The 18,691-nt window shown below is 31.4% G+C and overlaps 1 protein-coding gene across 1 annotated transcript; it reads right to left on the bottom strand.

The window, feature by feature from the left end:
* Window positions 1-6,526: 6,526 nt before the first annotated feature.
* On the bottom strand, window positions 6,527-9,461 carry LOC111371702 (transcription factor bHLH137-like). The gene is made up of 8 exons (XM_022993859.1): window positions 8,926-9,461; window positions 8,689-8,844; window positions 8,472-8,537; window positions 8,298-8,366; window positions 8,113-8,199; window positions 7,777-7,938; window positions 7,058-7,183; window positions 6,527-6,865 (listed from the first exon to the last, which is right to left on the bottom strand). Exons 1-7 carry the CDS (start codon window positions 9,313-9,315, stop codon window positions 7,091-7,093), a joined length of 1,023 nt encoding a protein of 340 aa, XP_022849627.1. The 5' UTR covers window positions 9,316-9,461; the 3' UTR covers window positions 6,527-6,865; window positions 7,058-7,090.
* Window positions 9,462-18,691: the final 9,230 nt, after the last annotated feature.

The raw sequence follows: 18,691 nt of genomic DNA, 5'->3' as shown, positions 1-18,691 counted from the left end.
TTTTTTGGAAAATGCTCCTCTACCAGACCTGTAAAAGGCCTGGTATTTGGTAGAGGCCTCCTCTCCCATTTTCTTTCACCTCGGCGGGCCCATTATTAAAAAAATACCCACAAAAACCCACTCCACCTCGAACTGTGAGAGACACTGCACTACCAGACCTCTTGCAGATCTGATAGTGTAGCATAGTCCTAATTTCTTTCCCGCATTAATCTGTCTTTTAGTATTTGTTTTCACGAGAAAGTAGCCAATTCAGAAGAGTTAATGCAAGAAAAGACAACAGGATGAGAAGTACAATTTTTCGTCTCTTCTAGGAATAAACAAAGAAAATGAAAACTTGTAAGCTAGGCCAACACTTTATTTTATAAGAAAAGACTAATCGAAAACGGTAATAATTTTTTCGTCACATGGATATTACAATTTACAAACCTTAGTTATGGAAATTAGTTATTTGAGGATATATATTCCTAGTTCTTTGGAATTTTGACTCTCATTAAGAGTTTTACCTCGTGAGAATATATATTTATTCCTTTGATTATCAGGTTTTTTAAGCTTAAAACTTTTAAATTTGTTCAACAAAATATATAGATATCAATACGATTTCCATCAAAATTTAATATAATGATTCTATAGAAATTTCTTCATAGAAGGAAAATAATTAAGCGGACGGGGTAGGTTGGTTGAAGCCAATGTTTAAGACTTAATTTGTTCGTGTTCTTATATATGCCGGTGGTAGCCATGAAGACATGGTTTATCATTCGGGTGATGTTACACGTATATCAGAGTGTACATCTTGATATCTAGGGCTAGGCAAATCTCTTGAATCGAATCGAATCGAACCCGAACTGAACTGAATCGAATCTGATGGTCTTGTTAAATTAAATACCCGAACGGGTATCTGAATTGAGAATCGACGGGTATGGTTCGGTTCTCGGTTCTAGACAAAGAACCAAAGAACCGAATAAGAACCGAATCTTTCTAATTTTTTTTTATATTGATTAAATCAAATTATTTTAATTTTAATTTTTTCTAAACAAATTAACAATTTCTAAATCCAAATTTTTGGCGCAATAATTTGTTTTATTTCTAATTTTTTAATTTTTGGCCCAATTACCCATTTTATTGTTTCATTTTTTAGCCCAATAAGATTCAATTCACTAAATAACCCTAAACACCTACACTAAAGTGCATAATGTTGTCTCGACTCTCGCACTCACTCTCGCAGCCTCGCTAACATTCCAAAACCTATACAATCGTCGGCCGACGCCGTGACCTCTGATCGAAACTGTGACCTCCGCCGACCAAAACTTTGACCGTAGCGATCATTTGAACAAGGTAATCTACTAGTCTCTGACATTCCAAAATCATTAAATGTATCATTAGCTGTATTTATATAATGTTATTATAAATGTTAAAAAAATTTAATTATAGTACAGAATCGAACGGAACCGAACCCGAACGGTTCCATAATTATATTTGGACCCGACGATTCCATTTATTAGATACCCTAAAATTTTGGTTCGGTTCGGTTCTAACCGACCCGCACCTACCCCTATCGATATCTATCCCCTCATATGAAGTAAGACCCACTTCGAATATATATATATATATATAACGATAACGCCACTGCCTATTCTAAATTAGTTAGCCCTGACTGACAACCATTATTTCAAAAACTCTTTAATTGTCATATTTTTTTAACTAAGCATTTATACAATAATATTTTGCACGTAAACCCAATTTTTTTCAACTTTTTAATTACAATTTTCCAAAAATTACTATTCAAAAATCAAATTTTCTCAAAATAATGACAATTAAATAGGGACATATTTTTCTTTCATCGATAGTAAATTAGTGCAAGTACACGTCAAGTTACCCAATGTCTAAAGTAGAACTTTTTCTAAAAGAAGATGCTTTCTTCTTTGGAGTTTGTATATATAATTGATTAGAATACTTTCGTTTCTTGAAAATCTGAAAATGTTATATTCAAATACTTATAAATTGTCTTTCTAAAAAAAATCGAGGATGACCAAAAGCCAAAAAAAGTTATAAATAAACAAGATTCCAATTTTAGTCAAAGATTTAGAATAATCCACTATCTTAACTTCAATTTAGCTAATATTAAAACTTTATTTACTTTTCATCCGAAAAGAACTAAACATGGGTCACACCCTCATACTCATGGGTCCAAATGGCTGGCATGACCTAGCCCGGTAGAAAGTGGTGAGCCTCGAATCGGGCCAGTCGAACCCAGATTTTTATTTTTATTTTTTCTATACATTTTAGCGGAGAAATTCAAAGGAATTAAAAAAAAAAAAAATGGCGCACATGATCACTATTAAGCAAAAGGCTGAGAGCGCACACTGACCATGCCCCATGGTTGGGACATTTCACAGGCGGGTCAGGTTGGCTTCAGCAAGTCGGTCCATTCTAACAATACTAATGAGCGTATCAAAGATAAACTATTACGAGACTAAGTGAATAACACATATATATGAAAAAAATAATCATAAATGTCAAATCCTGATTAATCATAGAAACATGTTATAAGTACAGAGTTTTTTCACAGATTTTTTATAGTCGTCTTCCAGTAATTGTCTGTTGCCAAAAATAGTTTTTGGCACACAGCAAATCACTTTCTTCCTATAAAAAATTTGTGAAAAAATCCTATACTTGAAGAATTTTCCTTAATTATATGGGTGGTCATGCTTGCGTATCATTGCCATCATAAAAGCGATGAGAAGCCTCCAGCACATACTTACATGAATTGTCTCTATCCGAAGGTCGAGATCGGGAGAGAGTTTAAGTTTTTAGGATTTGTAACACTTGGACATGTTACAATACACTAGGTTAACAAAAAGTTGATCTTTATTTCTTTGCTGAATTGTCATCATAATAAAATATAAAGACAGATATTGTCTAAGGTCACAATTAATGTATCATAAATATAGATTACGTGGTATAATAAAATATAAAGAAAACGATATTGTGTAAGGTCACAAATGTATAAAACCTATAGTATCATAAAATATAAAGAAAAAGAGATCGTGTAAGGTAACAAATGTATCATAAATATAGATTACGTACAGTATAATAAAATATAAAGCAAACAAAATTGTGTAAGGTCACAAATTTATCATAATTATAGATGACGTACAATACTGCCTTTTTTTCTAATTTATTGAAGACGACTGTTCTTGATCTCTGTGTGTGCATAGGTGTGTTTTAAACTAATTATGATCACATTTAAATATTTTTAATTTTGCATTCCAGTAATAATAAATTTAATTTCGTGATGTTTTTACATATATTTGGAAGAATGAATATATATATATATATATACACACACACCGTGAGTTTTGTACCTCTAAATTGCTTATAGTAGTATAAATGAAAATTGAAACGACACCAAAATTAGGCAATTAGCATTTGATTCGGATCATTGTATATCTCATATGTCTTTCCGTACCCAATATTGAATAAATTAGATACTATAATAACTAAAAATTGAATTTATTTCTTCATTAATACCGTTCATTGTTCAATATTTCCTTTGAAATTTGTCAATCATTGCACGTAATCTAGTCTCGCTAGTAATATATTTTGGGTATATGTTGAATGCTCGACACTTAATGTCCCCATTAATTAATCCCGTATACTGTTGAGATCTAGTGATGGCAATAGGTCGAGCCGACTCGGCCCTTTAACCCACGAGCGAGGCTCAGGCTCGTGGCTCTCTCGTGAGCTCACGATCCACGAGCTCGTGCTTTATTTTATTTTGTTTAATTATTATTATTATTTTTTGCACATTTTTTTAATTTTTTTAAAAATATTTTTGGACGAGCCGCTGTGGGCTCGGCTCTTGGGATTGAGCCCCTGCTCGGCTCGGCTCGGCTCGGCTCGGCCTCAGGCTCGAGCTCGACCTTGTCATTTGATGAGCTCGAGCCGCCCACAAGCCGAGTTTTAACAAATCGAGCGTCGACTCGACCCGTTTGACATTCCTATCGAGATCGAAACCAAATCCAAATAATTGGAACCTTACATTATTAAAAATAATAGCTAAGTACAGTTAGCTAATTGCATTGAAAAGTTTGACTTTGGCCAATTGGGTACAGATAATTGAATCTCAATTGTGTCATTGATTAAATTGTTCTTTCTTTCTCTTTTCGAAGAATTGATTGGATCCTTACACGTGGAAATATGTTAACAGATGGAGGAAAATGAATGCAAGAGTTACTAATGAACTACGTGTTTCTCCCTAGAAAGTTGGGCAATCTCTAACACTATTTTGAGCCACCTTGAAAAGCTTTAAAACAGAGAAAATCTTGTTTATTAGCATAGATACTCGACGCCGCCTAACCCTACTATATTACCAGGGCCACATAGGAGTTTTATCCTCTCTAGGAAAACGAAAAATGTACAAAGCACGTTTGATGGTGGTTAAAAGGTAAATATTTATTATGTCAGTACGTGATTAAAAATGAGTTTGAAAAAAAATTTAATTTAATGAATATCAAACAAAAGCTTACTATATAGAGAAATTAGTTTTGTTATTTAAAATTAATGTTTGAAAATTGTATTTGATAAGATAAGTAACTTTAATAAAATTATATTACGATTTATATTTAATAAAAATTAATATTTGAAAATAATAATAATTATATTTGTTAAGCTAGCGATAAGTTTAATTAAATGAAAAAATGAGTTTAAAAAATAAATTGTACCGAAGGAGTTAAGCCCTGTTTGTTATTCGTTATTTCGTTAAAAATAGTTTTGAAATTGTAAATTTTTTGAGAACGTGTGACTAAAATTTGAGAAAAATATTTGACCCATTGTTTGATTCACATTCTTCAAAAAATTCATTTTTAACCACACATTTTTCAATAAAATAATATTATACGTAAATTCAAAACTTCTCTTTAGCAAGCGTTTGTTTCCCGAGAATGAAAAATTTAGCCGTTATGGGTCCCATATAAGAGATAGAAATTCAAATTTGGTGGCTTGATGTGATGGATAACAGTCAAAAATTTCATTTAAATGGGTAAAGAATAAAAAACAAATAGGGGTTTAATTTTTAATCATATATTTTCCATTAATTTACTATTCAAAATGTTTGTGATTAGAAATAAGTTTGAAAAAAAAAAAAAAAAAAAAAAAAAGAGTTTTAAAGTAATGAGAATAAAAAATGCTTAAATTTAAGAATAAAGTAGGGGATGGGTCATGGGTGTCCTTGAGAGAGAGAGAGAGAGGAGTAGGTGTCTTTTCTTTCTGAGCCCCTATCCTAAAGCATCTCTAACTCTAGGACTAGGGGTCCCTAGGGGGAGAATTCACCTAAGAAATATCGCCTATCACTCGGAATGATTCCAAGGTACATATACAAATAATTTAATGTAATTGCAACCATGTACGAATAACCAGTCATGTCAATTGACAAGATAACCTAACGGTGAAATTAACTGCAATATAACGGTACAGAATAAACACGGTAAAAACAATTCAGGTTAAATCACACGTTAATTTTTAGACGTGGGATGTGAAATAAATTTTTAGTTTGTATTAATTTAAGCACTTAGATGAATTTTTAATTGCAGTCGAATGAAAAAGGTGGGCTCAAGTTGGATTGCAATGGCCAAAAATTCAGTTTAAATTGGTTCTCAAAGTGATTGCGTCCACAAGAGATGGCACAATCTGCTCCGTAAAAGAGTTGAGCTTTCATAGAGCGCAAGAGGATGGAATAGAATATTTCTCGAGAGAGACCACGATGATTAATACTTTGTTTGAGAGGGAACTATTTAGAATATGCAAATAAATTTTCAAGTTGACTAAACACATTGTAGATAGGATAATTCTACATGTACATTATGGTATCCATAATGGTGTCCATAATGTACATGTGGAATTTCATGATTGGAGGGTTAAAAAAAAAAAAACTAATTTTCAATCTCCAATGATGTTATGTCACTTGTAAATTATGGACACATTTATAGATATCATAATGTACATATAGCATAACCCTTATAGATAATACACGTTTATAAATAGATGGAAATACTCTAATTACTATCATGATAAACAATTTAGACAATTTGACAAGGTTTCTGATTTTATTTATGCTTATTACTGAAGAATTTCATGAGGAAGTTACCTTAATTAATGTTTGGAATGTAATTTTTAAAATAACTTCCTCTTCCGAAAGAAATTTTAGGGAAAGTCATATTGTATCGACTTTCTTTAAAACATCTTTTAACTATGATAAACACTTATATACAAATAATCAAATGGGACCGAAAGCAGCTTTGGATCTCAAAAGATCATTTGGACGTCCCAAAAGTCATGCCAAAAATAAACTTAATTATTTATAACTTTATGCTATTAATTAAAACTTTTATAAAACTTACTTTTTTATCATACAACCAGCGTCAATGTCCAAGGCTTTGTTTGAGCCACATTATTTGAAAAAAAATATATTTTTCAATAGTGATTAGACATAATTTCAATAACACATTCTTTAATAAAATAATATTACATACAAATTCAAAACATTTTTCATCAATATATTATTCAATAGTGCATTTTCATTACAATAATGTGGCTCAAACAAGGGATTAATCTTTACAATATAATTTGGTCAATCCATGGAACATATTTGCAGGAATTTATGCTCCCATATACTTTTAGGATTGGACAAGAACAAAGGATCTGATGGGAAAAATAAAATCTGATCTCATTGGACGGTTGTAAATGTCCACTGATTTTGCTTCTTCATATTCTTTATTCATCGACTGCCACCTTCTCCTGTTCTCCATTACTATTTGATACTTGGGAATAACATCCATTTCTGCGTGTGCAATTTCTAATTCCTTACAACCTGAATAGATTCATTCAGCATAAAACGTTAAACTAATTCATCTAAAAGGATAAATTGACATTGATTTTTGACGCGTCCCTACACTTGTAGGTCATATCAACTCATTTTATCAAATGTTCGACCTATAAAATTTATATAAATGGGCGGCAAGGAGATTTCAATATATATTCTGGACAATGATTGAGTGTTTACCAAATGAAATGAACAAGAAGTTAGACAAAATTTTTAATGAAATGAACACAAGTTGTTGCTGAACCCTATCTCATTAATAAATTTTTGTCTTTGGTCATCCACATCCCATAAGAGCTGTCCATCACCCTGAAAATGATAATTTTGTCCATGTTAGACGTAATATAAATATATATTTTATCGAATTAAGAAGGGGACAGATTATGACAGTTAAGGATTAAGCCATAATTCCAATTTTCAAAGCAACAGTTAATGAAACGAATACGATACATAAATATCTGCATAATGTAACGATTCGGGCATGTGCCCAAGTTATTAATTCATATGTATTATTCGTTTTGGGAGAGCTTATACCCATCTTGCCCCTTACCAAGTTCCTTAAGAATCGATTCTCCCATCTTACCCCTCATCAAGTTCCTCAAGATTCGAATCACTAATATCCGTCTTATGAGAGATTTAAGTTGAATCCTGTTATCATTTGAGCAATTTCTAAAGCTGATACTACATATGAGTTGCATGGAGGAGATAAATGAATAATATAACTAGGTTCCATGCAATTCAGCAAGGAAGGATGAGTAGGATATTGACAGTCCTATTAAAATTCATTCTTGAACAAAAAAATTATTTTTTAAATATATTTTTATCTATTTCCCGACCACATGACAAAGTATGATACATGTTACATTATACTGTAGTCACAAAAAACATAAATAAATATGTACCTGTGGGAGAGTATTTGGCATATGGGCCAGCTGAAATAAAAGTGGGGATGAACTATCAAGAAGAGAATAGCAATTGGGTGCTGTGTCCGTCTCACGAATGACTGGTGACTGTGTGCTGCATTGTTGCACAGTTTGCAGATTTGACGCCAAGCTATTTAAACTCTGAATAATCACAATATTAAAAACAAAAAACAAAAAATTAGAGAAAATTATGATATAACTATCAATACAACTGACGAACTTGTCACGAGCGCATTTTTTTTTTTTTTTTTTATCTTGTCCAGTTCTATTGAATTGAACGGTATCAAACTGCATCCTAGTGAGTCGTGTCTGTACCTGATGAGGTCTAACCATGAAAGAATCGAAGTCCATACCAAAGTCATAGAACATGGGATTCACAGTAGCAAGCTTCATTGAGAGGAACTGAAAAATGAGGAAATAAGAAAATCGCTTAGTAAATTTCACTTTATAGAAAATAGTATAAACACAAAAAAAAGATAAAAGATAAAGAAAAAATAAACCTCCACTTGATTTTGTAGGGACTGGACATAGTTGATAATTTCATCCAACACGAGGGCCTTTCCAGTTACCTGTTTCTCAATCAAGCCACATGAAGCTGTCAGAACTAAAACCTTTTACCAAATACCAATTATTTTCTGGTTTAGAGATTGATGAAAATAAGTGCTTAAATTCACCTTATCACAACCAGGAACAAGAGCTTGGAGTGCCTTCATTCTTTCACTTATTTTCTCCCTCCTCACCTGAATTCATTTGAAAAACTAAATTAGAATTACTTATATATTTTCACTTATTGTTCTTTTTTAATTAATACCGTTTTGCATTGTACAGTCTACATTATTGAAAAAAAGAAGAAGAAGAGAACTTTCTATTAATGATTAATGAACAGTATACCCTTTCTGCAAGGCTGTGGCTATCAGTTGCCTGACCTCTTCTTGCTCTTACATGAATAAATCCTTTTGGATCTTCTTCAGATGACTTCTTCTCTTCTCCAGGTTGCTTCTTGTCTACAGTATTCTTTTGCTTCTTTCCCTTAACTTCTCTCATATCCTAATTACCAAAAGATTTTTAAAAGATTTTTTTTTTCAATAATAAACTATAAACTTTAGGACTACATGCACAGTGTTTAACCTTGGATTGAGCAGAATTTGATAAGGACCTCATTAATTTTCGTTTTCTCTGCTGCTTCTTCTCCACCATGGAAGTTATATTCTGAGAGACTTGTTGATCACTACTCAAATATTTATCAGAAACTGAAGAAGACTCCATACTATACTTGTTTTTTATGCTCATCAAAGAATTAGACTCTTTATTGCTGAGAGAAACTTTTGTACTCTGGTCAAGAAGGCATCTATTTTGAAGAACACCACCATTGACAGGGACAATATCCTGATGAAATTCAGTGGTATCAGCATTGTTTAGTTGTTCAAAAATCTTAATGATGGAAGAGTTTGGTTGCAGAACAACTGAGTCAATAAGAAAAGGGTGATGGTGCAGATTATTTGATGAAAAGGCTGCCATTTTTTGTTTTGCTTTGGAATTCAAAATAAAATGCTTCAGGAAAGTGATGGAAGAGAGATTTAGAAGTTGGGTGGGTATGAGGGAATTCACAAGAGTTTCAGGTATATATAAACATAATGAGGAGAGAGATGGTACATACAAATTTTGCTAAAATCTTTTCCTACGCTCATCCCCATGCATTTTGCTTTTCATTTGACTGGTCTTTTCACACACAGTATGTGCATTAATAGTTGAAGGGATGTGGAAGGTGGGGTGGAGGTGTTATTTATCTTCGGACAAAGTCTATTCCATTTCTACTGAGGGGTTAATTAATCCATTTGCAGATACAAACAATTACAGTTAACTTTTTTCAGTCCTTCAATTCAGTGAATCTATGTCCCAGCAGTAAATGCGTTTTCAGGGATCTGTTGATCGATCATTCAAGGATAATGCAGCTTATTTTGACTCACAAAAAAAATAGAGTCGAAAGTTTAAATCAAAGCACTACATGTGAATATAGCATGAATTGTCCAAAATTCTTAAATAACGAATAGGACTCTCATTCGAATAAACCATGAAAGAGAGAGATCAAAATATGTCACGTAAGTGGTGAATGAAAAGCATATTCCGATGAACCACATACGATCTCAATGAAGGCTAGGAGCTTTGGACTTGACGAGGTATTGGGTGCTTGCCACCAACAAATCTAGCCCCCCGTTTGGCCTCCATTAATTTTGATTATAATGAGAGAAATAATGTTTTTTTTTTAATTTGAAATAGAAGGTTGTAAAAGAATGAAAAGTTTTCGATTTACTTGTAATATTATTTTATTGAAAATAGTCATGTACTAAGTCTAATTCTAATATTGAACTCACCAACTTGAGATAATAACCCAAAAGATCACCGAACTTTTCAAAAGGTTTCAATGGGCCAATTGAACTTTAAAAATCAACACATTCAACACTAAACTTTACAATTTGTAATCACGCTCATCACTGACCTTGTGTTCCATAAAAAAATTGATGAAATGCCTATGTGGCTACATATGTGACACTATGTCTCAACTGATTTGGCATCCACGTATGTAACCACGTGGTTGTGATGAACGAAATTAACAATTGCGAAGTTTAATAATGAATGAGGTGATTTTTAAATTTAATGATCTAGTAAAAACTTTTTGCAAAGTTTAGTAACCATTTAATCTATTATCCACACATTTTTCAATAAAATAATACTACACGTAAATTCAAAAATTTTTCTTATTTTTAACCATACATTTTTCCAAAAAAATAAATAAATCACTAATCTAAATTATATTTAATTGGTGAATAAGTTAATAGTATGTTCCATGAATTTAATAATTTATTAATTAAATGGTATGTCATGTCACCGGTGTTTAGGAGATCATTTTTGTATATATATATAGAGGAAATTAATAGAGGGTAGGAAAAAAGGCATGACTAAATACTAATCATTTTCAAAGACACATTCTCTAAAAAAAATCACGATTCCAAAAATGTATGGTATAAAAATGAAGAAAATTTTTAACTTTACCTATAATACTATTTTATTAGAGAATGTGTGGATAATAATCCAAATGGTCACTGAATTTTGCAAAATGTTTCCATGAGATCACTGTACTTTAAAAATTATCCATTCATTACTAAACTTTACAATTTGTAATCCCATTTATCACTGACCTCACATGGCTGCATACGTAGATGTCAAATCATTTGAGCCATAGTGCCACATATACAACCACGTTAGCATTTCGTAGAATCTTTTACGGACCGTGAGGGCAGTGATGAATGGGAATTATAAATTATAGTGATGAATGGAGCGACTTTTAAGTTCAGTGGCCATTTAGGTTATTATCCCCACCAAATCGATATACATATTTTTCAGAACATCAAACATCCAGTTCAAAAGATACTGAATAAGTTGCCAGTATAACATATTCAACCATGCATTTTAATGGACTTATAAGTACTATTCATTTATCGATTACTCATTTTTGTCTATTTATAAATAAAATTATTTATAATGTATAAAATTAGGGATTGCAATATTTGACTCATCAATGATACCATTAACTTGAGGCAAATACCGTACCAAATTAATTAATATGTGTAAATTTAAAGTAAACTATTTCATGTTAAGCCCCTATTTGACCCCCATTTTTTTTAAAGTATATTTTTTCAAAATTAATTTCCAATCACAAATTCTACAATAAGATAATTTTACACATAAATTTAAAATTTTTCCTAATTTTTTAACTAAACATTTTCCAAAAAATCACTATTTCAAAATACAGTTTACTCAAAAAATGGGGGTCATATGGGGACTAAGTATTAAAATTTTACGAAAGTAAAACCAATGAATGTATATATAAATACATTACTCATTTTTTTCTGTTTTATTTAATTCGTTAATGTACTAAATATATCCATGTCATGCTATATGCAATTTATAAAAGTGAAAAAGGTGGTCCAAAATTCATAAATAGTTTCTCACTAAGAAAATTTGATGCATCACTTGCAACTTCTTACTCAGAGTGGTGGCCATTCTTGCGGTGCTGATCACTGGTCAATAATTGGCAGGTTGTTAATGGCAATGGTAAATAATAAGTATTTAACCTTTTTTTATACTATTTGTGTATATCGTCTAATTCATTTTATCGGCTAAAATGTTGAATTTTCGTAAATAACTAGTAAGAGTACCCTATCTATGAGATTATGCTTTGCAATTAGTTTCTTTCTTAATGTGATAGAAATTTTCGAAATCATTTTAATATTAGAAAAATACTATTTATCATTATGATGTTGAAAAATCTATAATGTAACAGTTTATGTGGAATAATAGGATTGGACATTTCAATTTTTATGAAAGAGAGGGCAACGAGGAGACGTGTTCTCAAGAAAGAGAAATAAAGTGAGGAATAATAAATTGTGACATTATCGGTATTCATCATCATGATGGTAAATAGTATTACTTATTATTATTGTACTCAACACAATTGAAGGGGAAAAAAAAATTTTATTTGATCTTTCTACATTATTATTCAATACTAATGTATGTTACATATTTTCTATATATATATATATATATATATATTTTTTTTTTTCATACAAGCTAGTTTGTATTAAAATAGTGTAGAGGTGGCAATGGACCAAGCCGTCGGCGCACAAAATCGGCTTGTAGCTCGTTTGGAACAACTCGAACTTATGCTTAATTGTTTCTTGAGGGTCAAGCTTGGCTCGATCCTCGACCTTGTGGCTCGTGGGTTTAGCCAAGCTTCAGCCCGCGAGCTCATGGTTTTTTTATAGATAAAACTTCTCCTACTTTTTTAAGGTTTAAGATCGCCTACTAAAATTTCGAGTAGACAAACTTAAAAATTGTACACGAACAACTTGTTAAGTGTTCAATTTTTTTTAAAAAAATTTAAAAACAATATTATAAATAACAAATTTTATTAATATGATTAAATTAAATATCACTTACCTGACGACATGCAATTTTGACATAATTATATTGCAGTTGAAAATGAGCATCTTGCCAACCTTCACGCACATTAATTCTCTTACCTGCACTAATAGCATATTTTGAAGTTACAATACTAATTGGAGGTGTTAGTAGATTTTTGCAATCATAAAAACCATAGGCCATCATCGTTTGTACTTTCGCCAAAAGTCAATAACTTTTTTCGATTTTTTTTTAAATTGATGCACTATTAGGCATATTATGATTTAAGTGTTTGTATTCGTCATCCTAGATTCAGTACAAAATTCCTCAAATGCTTTTTTCTATTAGGTGAAATCGTGATATATATTAGTGTACCCCTAATTCTTTAAATTTCATTCATAATATGTTTCAAACCATTTTGCAAAATTAAATTAAAAATATGATGCACACAACGAACATGAAATAAATAATCACCGAAAGCAGACTACAATACCCTGCACAACTTATCAATAGTTGGTTTATTAACACTAATGTTGTCAAATATAAAAGAACGAATTTTACTCTCTCAGTGATACTCTCCAATAATGCTCATAATAGCGTTAAATATATTATTAGCATTGTGTGGAAATTCAATTATTTTAAAAGTAATAATTTTATACATGCATCAAAGTGGGTCTTTGCATTAAGAAAATATTCTATTGTATTGGAACGAAGGTACTTACTTTAACGTACCTCGATTGAAAATATTCTTTCATGTAGAAGATGAAATGTTGGTTGTCCGGTATTGCTAGAGGTAACTCAGCATCAGCAATTAACTTCACCATTCCTATTTAAGGTTTCTCCTCAGAATACACCACGTACAAAGTATCATAAAAGCATGATCGACGGTTGGACTACCAAATTAAAATTTTGTTTGAGAGGCACCAACAAGCCCATGTTTGATCGCATATACTTTGTAATGACGGTTGAGTTGGTTGGTACTAATGCCCTTTTGTCATGCCATTCGTGTTTGATAATATTTACATATTGCTTTAGACTCTACGACTCCGTCGACCATGGGCGTTGGAATCAATTTAAAGTGATCCAAACATTTTGTCTGTTTTTTCCTTTTGCTTCCCTCTTGTATTGAGGATATCTAATTCCTCTCGTTCCGCTTCAAGAACACCAAAGTCATCCAAATAAATTGGATTACTGCTTCCGTGAGGATCCAAATTTGAAATACTTTTGGGAATTGTTACGTCGTTGAGATTACCGAACAAGCCCTCAAAAAATGATTGTGGATCCATTTGATAATATATGAACTTGAATGAAGATGAAATGACGAATGAATATGTAGGATTGGATAATTGTAATTTACAAAAATGTAAATTGTAATGACAACGTGTATAAAGTATATGTATAAAAAATAGAATATGTACTATGTAATATTTATAATTGTATTATAGATTTATAGTAAAGTAAGTAAATATGAGAATGTGACAGAGCAAGATGTAAGAATAATGAATATTGAAATTAAAGGTAGTAGAACATAGAGAATAGAATGTTGAAGAGAGTAAAAACTGTTGTTGTTGTTGTTGTTGTGTAAAAGAAGTGTTAAGGTAGTAACTATTTATAGAGGTAAAAAAATAAAAAATAAAAAATAGGGCCTACTAGCCACAATTGATAGTTCAGTGACTATTGTCGGTCACTAATCTATATATAGTGTAGCAGTGAGCCACTACCTCGTTGAGCCCACTCGTGGGCCTGCTCATGGGTAGGCTCGTCGAACTCCCACGAACTGCTAGTTTGAGCGCCTATGCCCACAAGCTCGCTCATGGGCAAGATCGTCGAGCTCCTATGAACCTGCCCACGAGCCGCTTGTTTGAGCTTGCTTGTGGGTGCTCACACGAGCGGCCCACTTGGCTCGTGCTCGAGCAAGCTTAAGTAGCCCATGAGCGAAGCTTTTACGAGCCTCATCGGCTCACTCCGATTGACATCCCTAAAACAGTGCAATAGTTTATCGTCACGTTTCACGAAGAAACAGGAAAAAAAAAGAGCATATGTCAAATCAATTTACTATAGGTTACACAATTCAGATTACAAACACAATAAGAGACAGAGCAACCTGGAAAAAGTGGCACAAAATTCATCGTGTTAACTAAATTGTATTAATAATAACAATTAAAATTTTAAATTTTTTTCCATTAAAGTGTGTTCATTCTATTGATTTTCAGAACAATTAATAGTAATTACTCAAAACGAGCATCTCCAAGATACTTTTTAAATACGAGATCCTTAAAATCATGCTCTGAAATACTCTTTAAATTAATATTTTAATTTACTCACTCTGCATAATTATATGCATTCAAAATGTTTCATTTTTAACGTAGGAAAATAATAAAATAATCTAGAGAAACGTTAGTTAAATTAAAATATTTAGAAAAATAATAAATATTTTTTACAGTAGTAAAATTAAGTGTTAAATATAAAGAACTTGTTAAAATTACTCTTTTCGATTCCTATTCAAACTCAGGACTAAACAATTGACCCTAACAAAAGGAAGAGGACTCGAGAGCCCTTATGCGGAGTGAATCTAAAGTTTTATGAACATAATTGTCACGTTAAGCTATATATAAATATTTTACTTGCTTTCTCTATATCTTTTTTAATTTTGTATAATTTAACCCTTGTTTGAGCCCTATTTTTTCATCAAAATACATTTTTAATAGTGATTTGACATCATTTCAACGACATATTTTTTAATAAAATAAGATTACACACGAAAATTCAAAACTTTTTCTTATTTTTTAATCACACATTTTCCGTCATAACATTATTTCAAAATGCAATTTTTGAGAAAAATTGAACTCAAACAACCCCTTAATATAAATATATTATTCGAGTCATGTAAACTTAGTGATAATTATTAATGACTTGATGGTTAGAAATTTAATCACAAATTACACACCACATGTATCAAATATACAAGTACAAGAAAGATTTAGAGCATGTTTCACACACAATATTATATTTATATCGAATATTATGTTTCTATTTATTTGTCATTATTTTAAAACTCTTTTTTTTTTTTAAATTCATTTTCAATCACACATTCTCACAATAACATATTTACATGTAAATTTAAATAACCACGCATTCTCCAAAAATTCATTGTTAATCCAAAATTCACTTTCCTACTTTAGTGGTAGACAACTAGAGGCACATTTAACAAAATTTTAGGTCATTTTTTTATTTAACATCTTCATCTCTATTTTACCGAACATGTACCATCGACTACAAATTCAAAACACACAGTGTATCAATCTGTATGCATTGAACCTAATCAATTAGGATCGTTTTGGTTTGTACGAGATGTGTCATTTCAAACCAATCCAAGGTCCTTTCATCTTCCGGACAGCGTTTATCTTTATCTTTATCTTTACAAAGAAATTCGCTCAGTTTTAAGATTGAAAAAGAAACGTGTTTTACAAGGAAAACGTAGTCTGAAAAAAATACTGTGCATCCTCACGCTTATTAGTACAGCCAGTCCCCTCCATTCCGGCAACTTCTAAATTTTTTGTTTTGGAAAATTCTATTCTTGTCCATGAACAATGAGCATCGAAATTTTCGCATTCAATTTTTGTTGGAATTTTGTATCGAAAATTGGTTGCGACCAATTTTACATGATTGTTTAAGTGGAATTCTGAATTTGGTGAATGAGAAATTAAGCCAAATGTAAGCTGCTTAATACTTGAAATTGTTGGAAAATTGTATAAAATATTATGAAATATTCTAGAAAAGAGTTGGATGAAAGGATGTATTTTCATATTAACGGTCATGACCTTTGGCATAATCATTTTCCAATAATTATGAATTCCAAGAGATGTGACTCTTGGTATGGTTGTGTCTTTTGACATATCCTTCCAACTATTATATATATACCCCATGTGTATGCATTTTATCATTAAAGAAATTCAAGAAAAGTCATAGATACCATATCATTCCATTCCAATTTACACTTTGGTTTTGCATAAAACATTTGCATCAAAGTTATGGTCGTGGTAGAGAGGGAATTTCGTTCGAGTTCGCTGGTCGAAGTCATTTGGAGTGTTCCTATGGTTCGTCGTGGTTGTTATATCTTGGGAGATGATTGTCAGAGAACCGTTGGCACCGATGCGGGGCAAATTCATCTTAACGACAAAGTGTCCAACACTTGCCCCGATTCGTCATTTGCATATTCTTTCTTCATTTTCTGATTCCTTTTATTATGATTTATTTCAGAAAATGATTAACGTTATTTATATGTTTATCCTGCAAGGTTTGATCCAAAGAATTATTTGCTTTCGATCATGAGTTGAAAGGGAAGAATCCATACTCAGGTATTTGGATTCGATAAATTCTTAGCCCCCTTTTGAACCCATTACTTCTCATTACATTAAATTAAAATTTTCTCTTTCCTACTTTTAATCACACAATCTTTAATAAAATAATATTACAAGTAAATCAAAAACTTTTCAACCACTCATTTTTCAAAAAAATACTATTCATCTCATTATTACCTACAAATAATGGAGCTCAAACGGCCCCTTATTTTGCCTTCTCAAATCCTATCTCAGTAAGTCGAAATTATATTTCGATTTCACGCAAATTAACGGTATGTTTTATGAATATATTATGCACAATTATCGATGTAATTCTCCAGCAATCTTAAGATGAATTTTGGTGCTTGTTGTGCATTTTATATTCTATGTAGAATATGCTAAAATTGATGCAAAATCGTTAAATTTCCGGTATTTTATTCCGTTCACAACAGTAAATCAATTTTATGTCAAGTGTGTACTTGGGCATTTCTTTATTAATTTTGTATGAAAAAAAATGGACCTATTAGTATGCACATATCCATTGAATTCTGGGAAAAGTTTTCATATATGCTACAAGTGCATCTGACTTTTCAATTCTAGATGCAAAAGAGATTGCTGTTAACGCGTGTCTCTGATTTTAAAATGGTTTGGCCGGTGACTGTTGAATGTTTTGTTTGCCAATTTTATATTTGTATAAACTATGAAGTCTTTGCATGGCTGGAATTAAAAAAAAATGTTAATTGGTATGTATATGAAATTGGATTTAAAAGTTTTGTTATTGCATGAAGACTCATGCTTGAATCCTTAAATTATGTCTGTGATTTAATTGTATATATTATATCGCTTTTGACGGTTTCATTTGCAGATTTATTGCTGGCACCTTTTAATCAAAAGGGGTCTATTTGGCCAGTAAGATTCTGTAAAGCATCTTGAATTGTTTTCTATGCCTTGGAGATAAGTAAGAATTTGGTACTAAATCAATTTTTGCCATGAAGTAATTATACGCAAAAAGGTTGGCGGTACTGTTTGAGAATTACCACAGGAAAGTATCATGTTTTCGGTCCTTGAAATTTGGACGTAATTGATATTGTTTTATTACAGTCCATAATGATCTTTAATGTCCAGGAATTCATTATACACGAATTTTCATATTGTCTTTATGTTCCTAATCGAAAAATTGGAAATGAATGTTTATGTTTATTGTCTTTATGTTTAATGAAATAAAGATTCATTAAATATATGCAATTCATGTTGGAAATTAATTTCTGACCATATGATGACCCATTGTATATTTTGTAACTGCCATGGGAAGAAATGTTTGGAATAATGTGACCTTTCATTTTAAATGCAATGATAACAATTTTGTGGTGGCTTTGGATTGGAAAGCATGAATTGGCGAATTGGCGTATGACAGCTTTATTGGGTGCTAAATTCTTTAAAGATTTGTATCGCTAATTTTTCATTGGAATAAAATACAAAAGTGGATATGGAATGTGACATTATAATATCATTTGTATAAACATGAATTCCAAATAGTGAATTCATTTGGCGAATCCATACAAGAGTTTGGATTTCGAAGACTTTTTGGTCAGTAT

This window comes from Olea europaea, chromosome 1 (assembly GCF_002742605.1).
Source record: "Olea europaea var. sylvestris chromosome 1, O_europaea_v1, whole genome shotgun sequence".
Lineage (NCBI taxonomy): Eukaryota > Viridiplantae > Streptophyta > Magnoliopsida > Lamiales > Oleaceae > Olea > Olea europaea.
The sequence above is the reverse complement of the archived record's forward strand: the minus strand, read 5'-3'. Positions and strand labels throughout refer to the sequence as shown.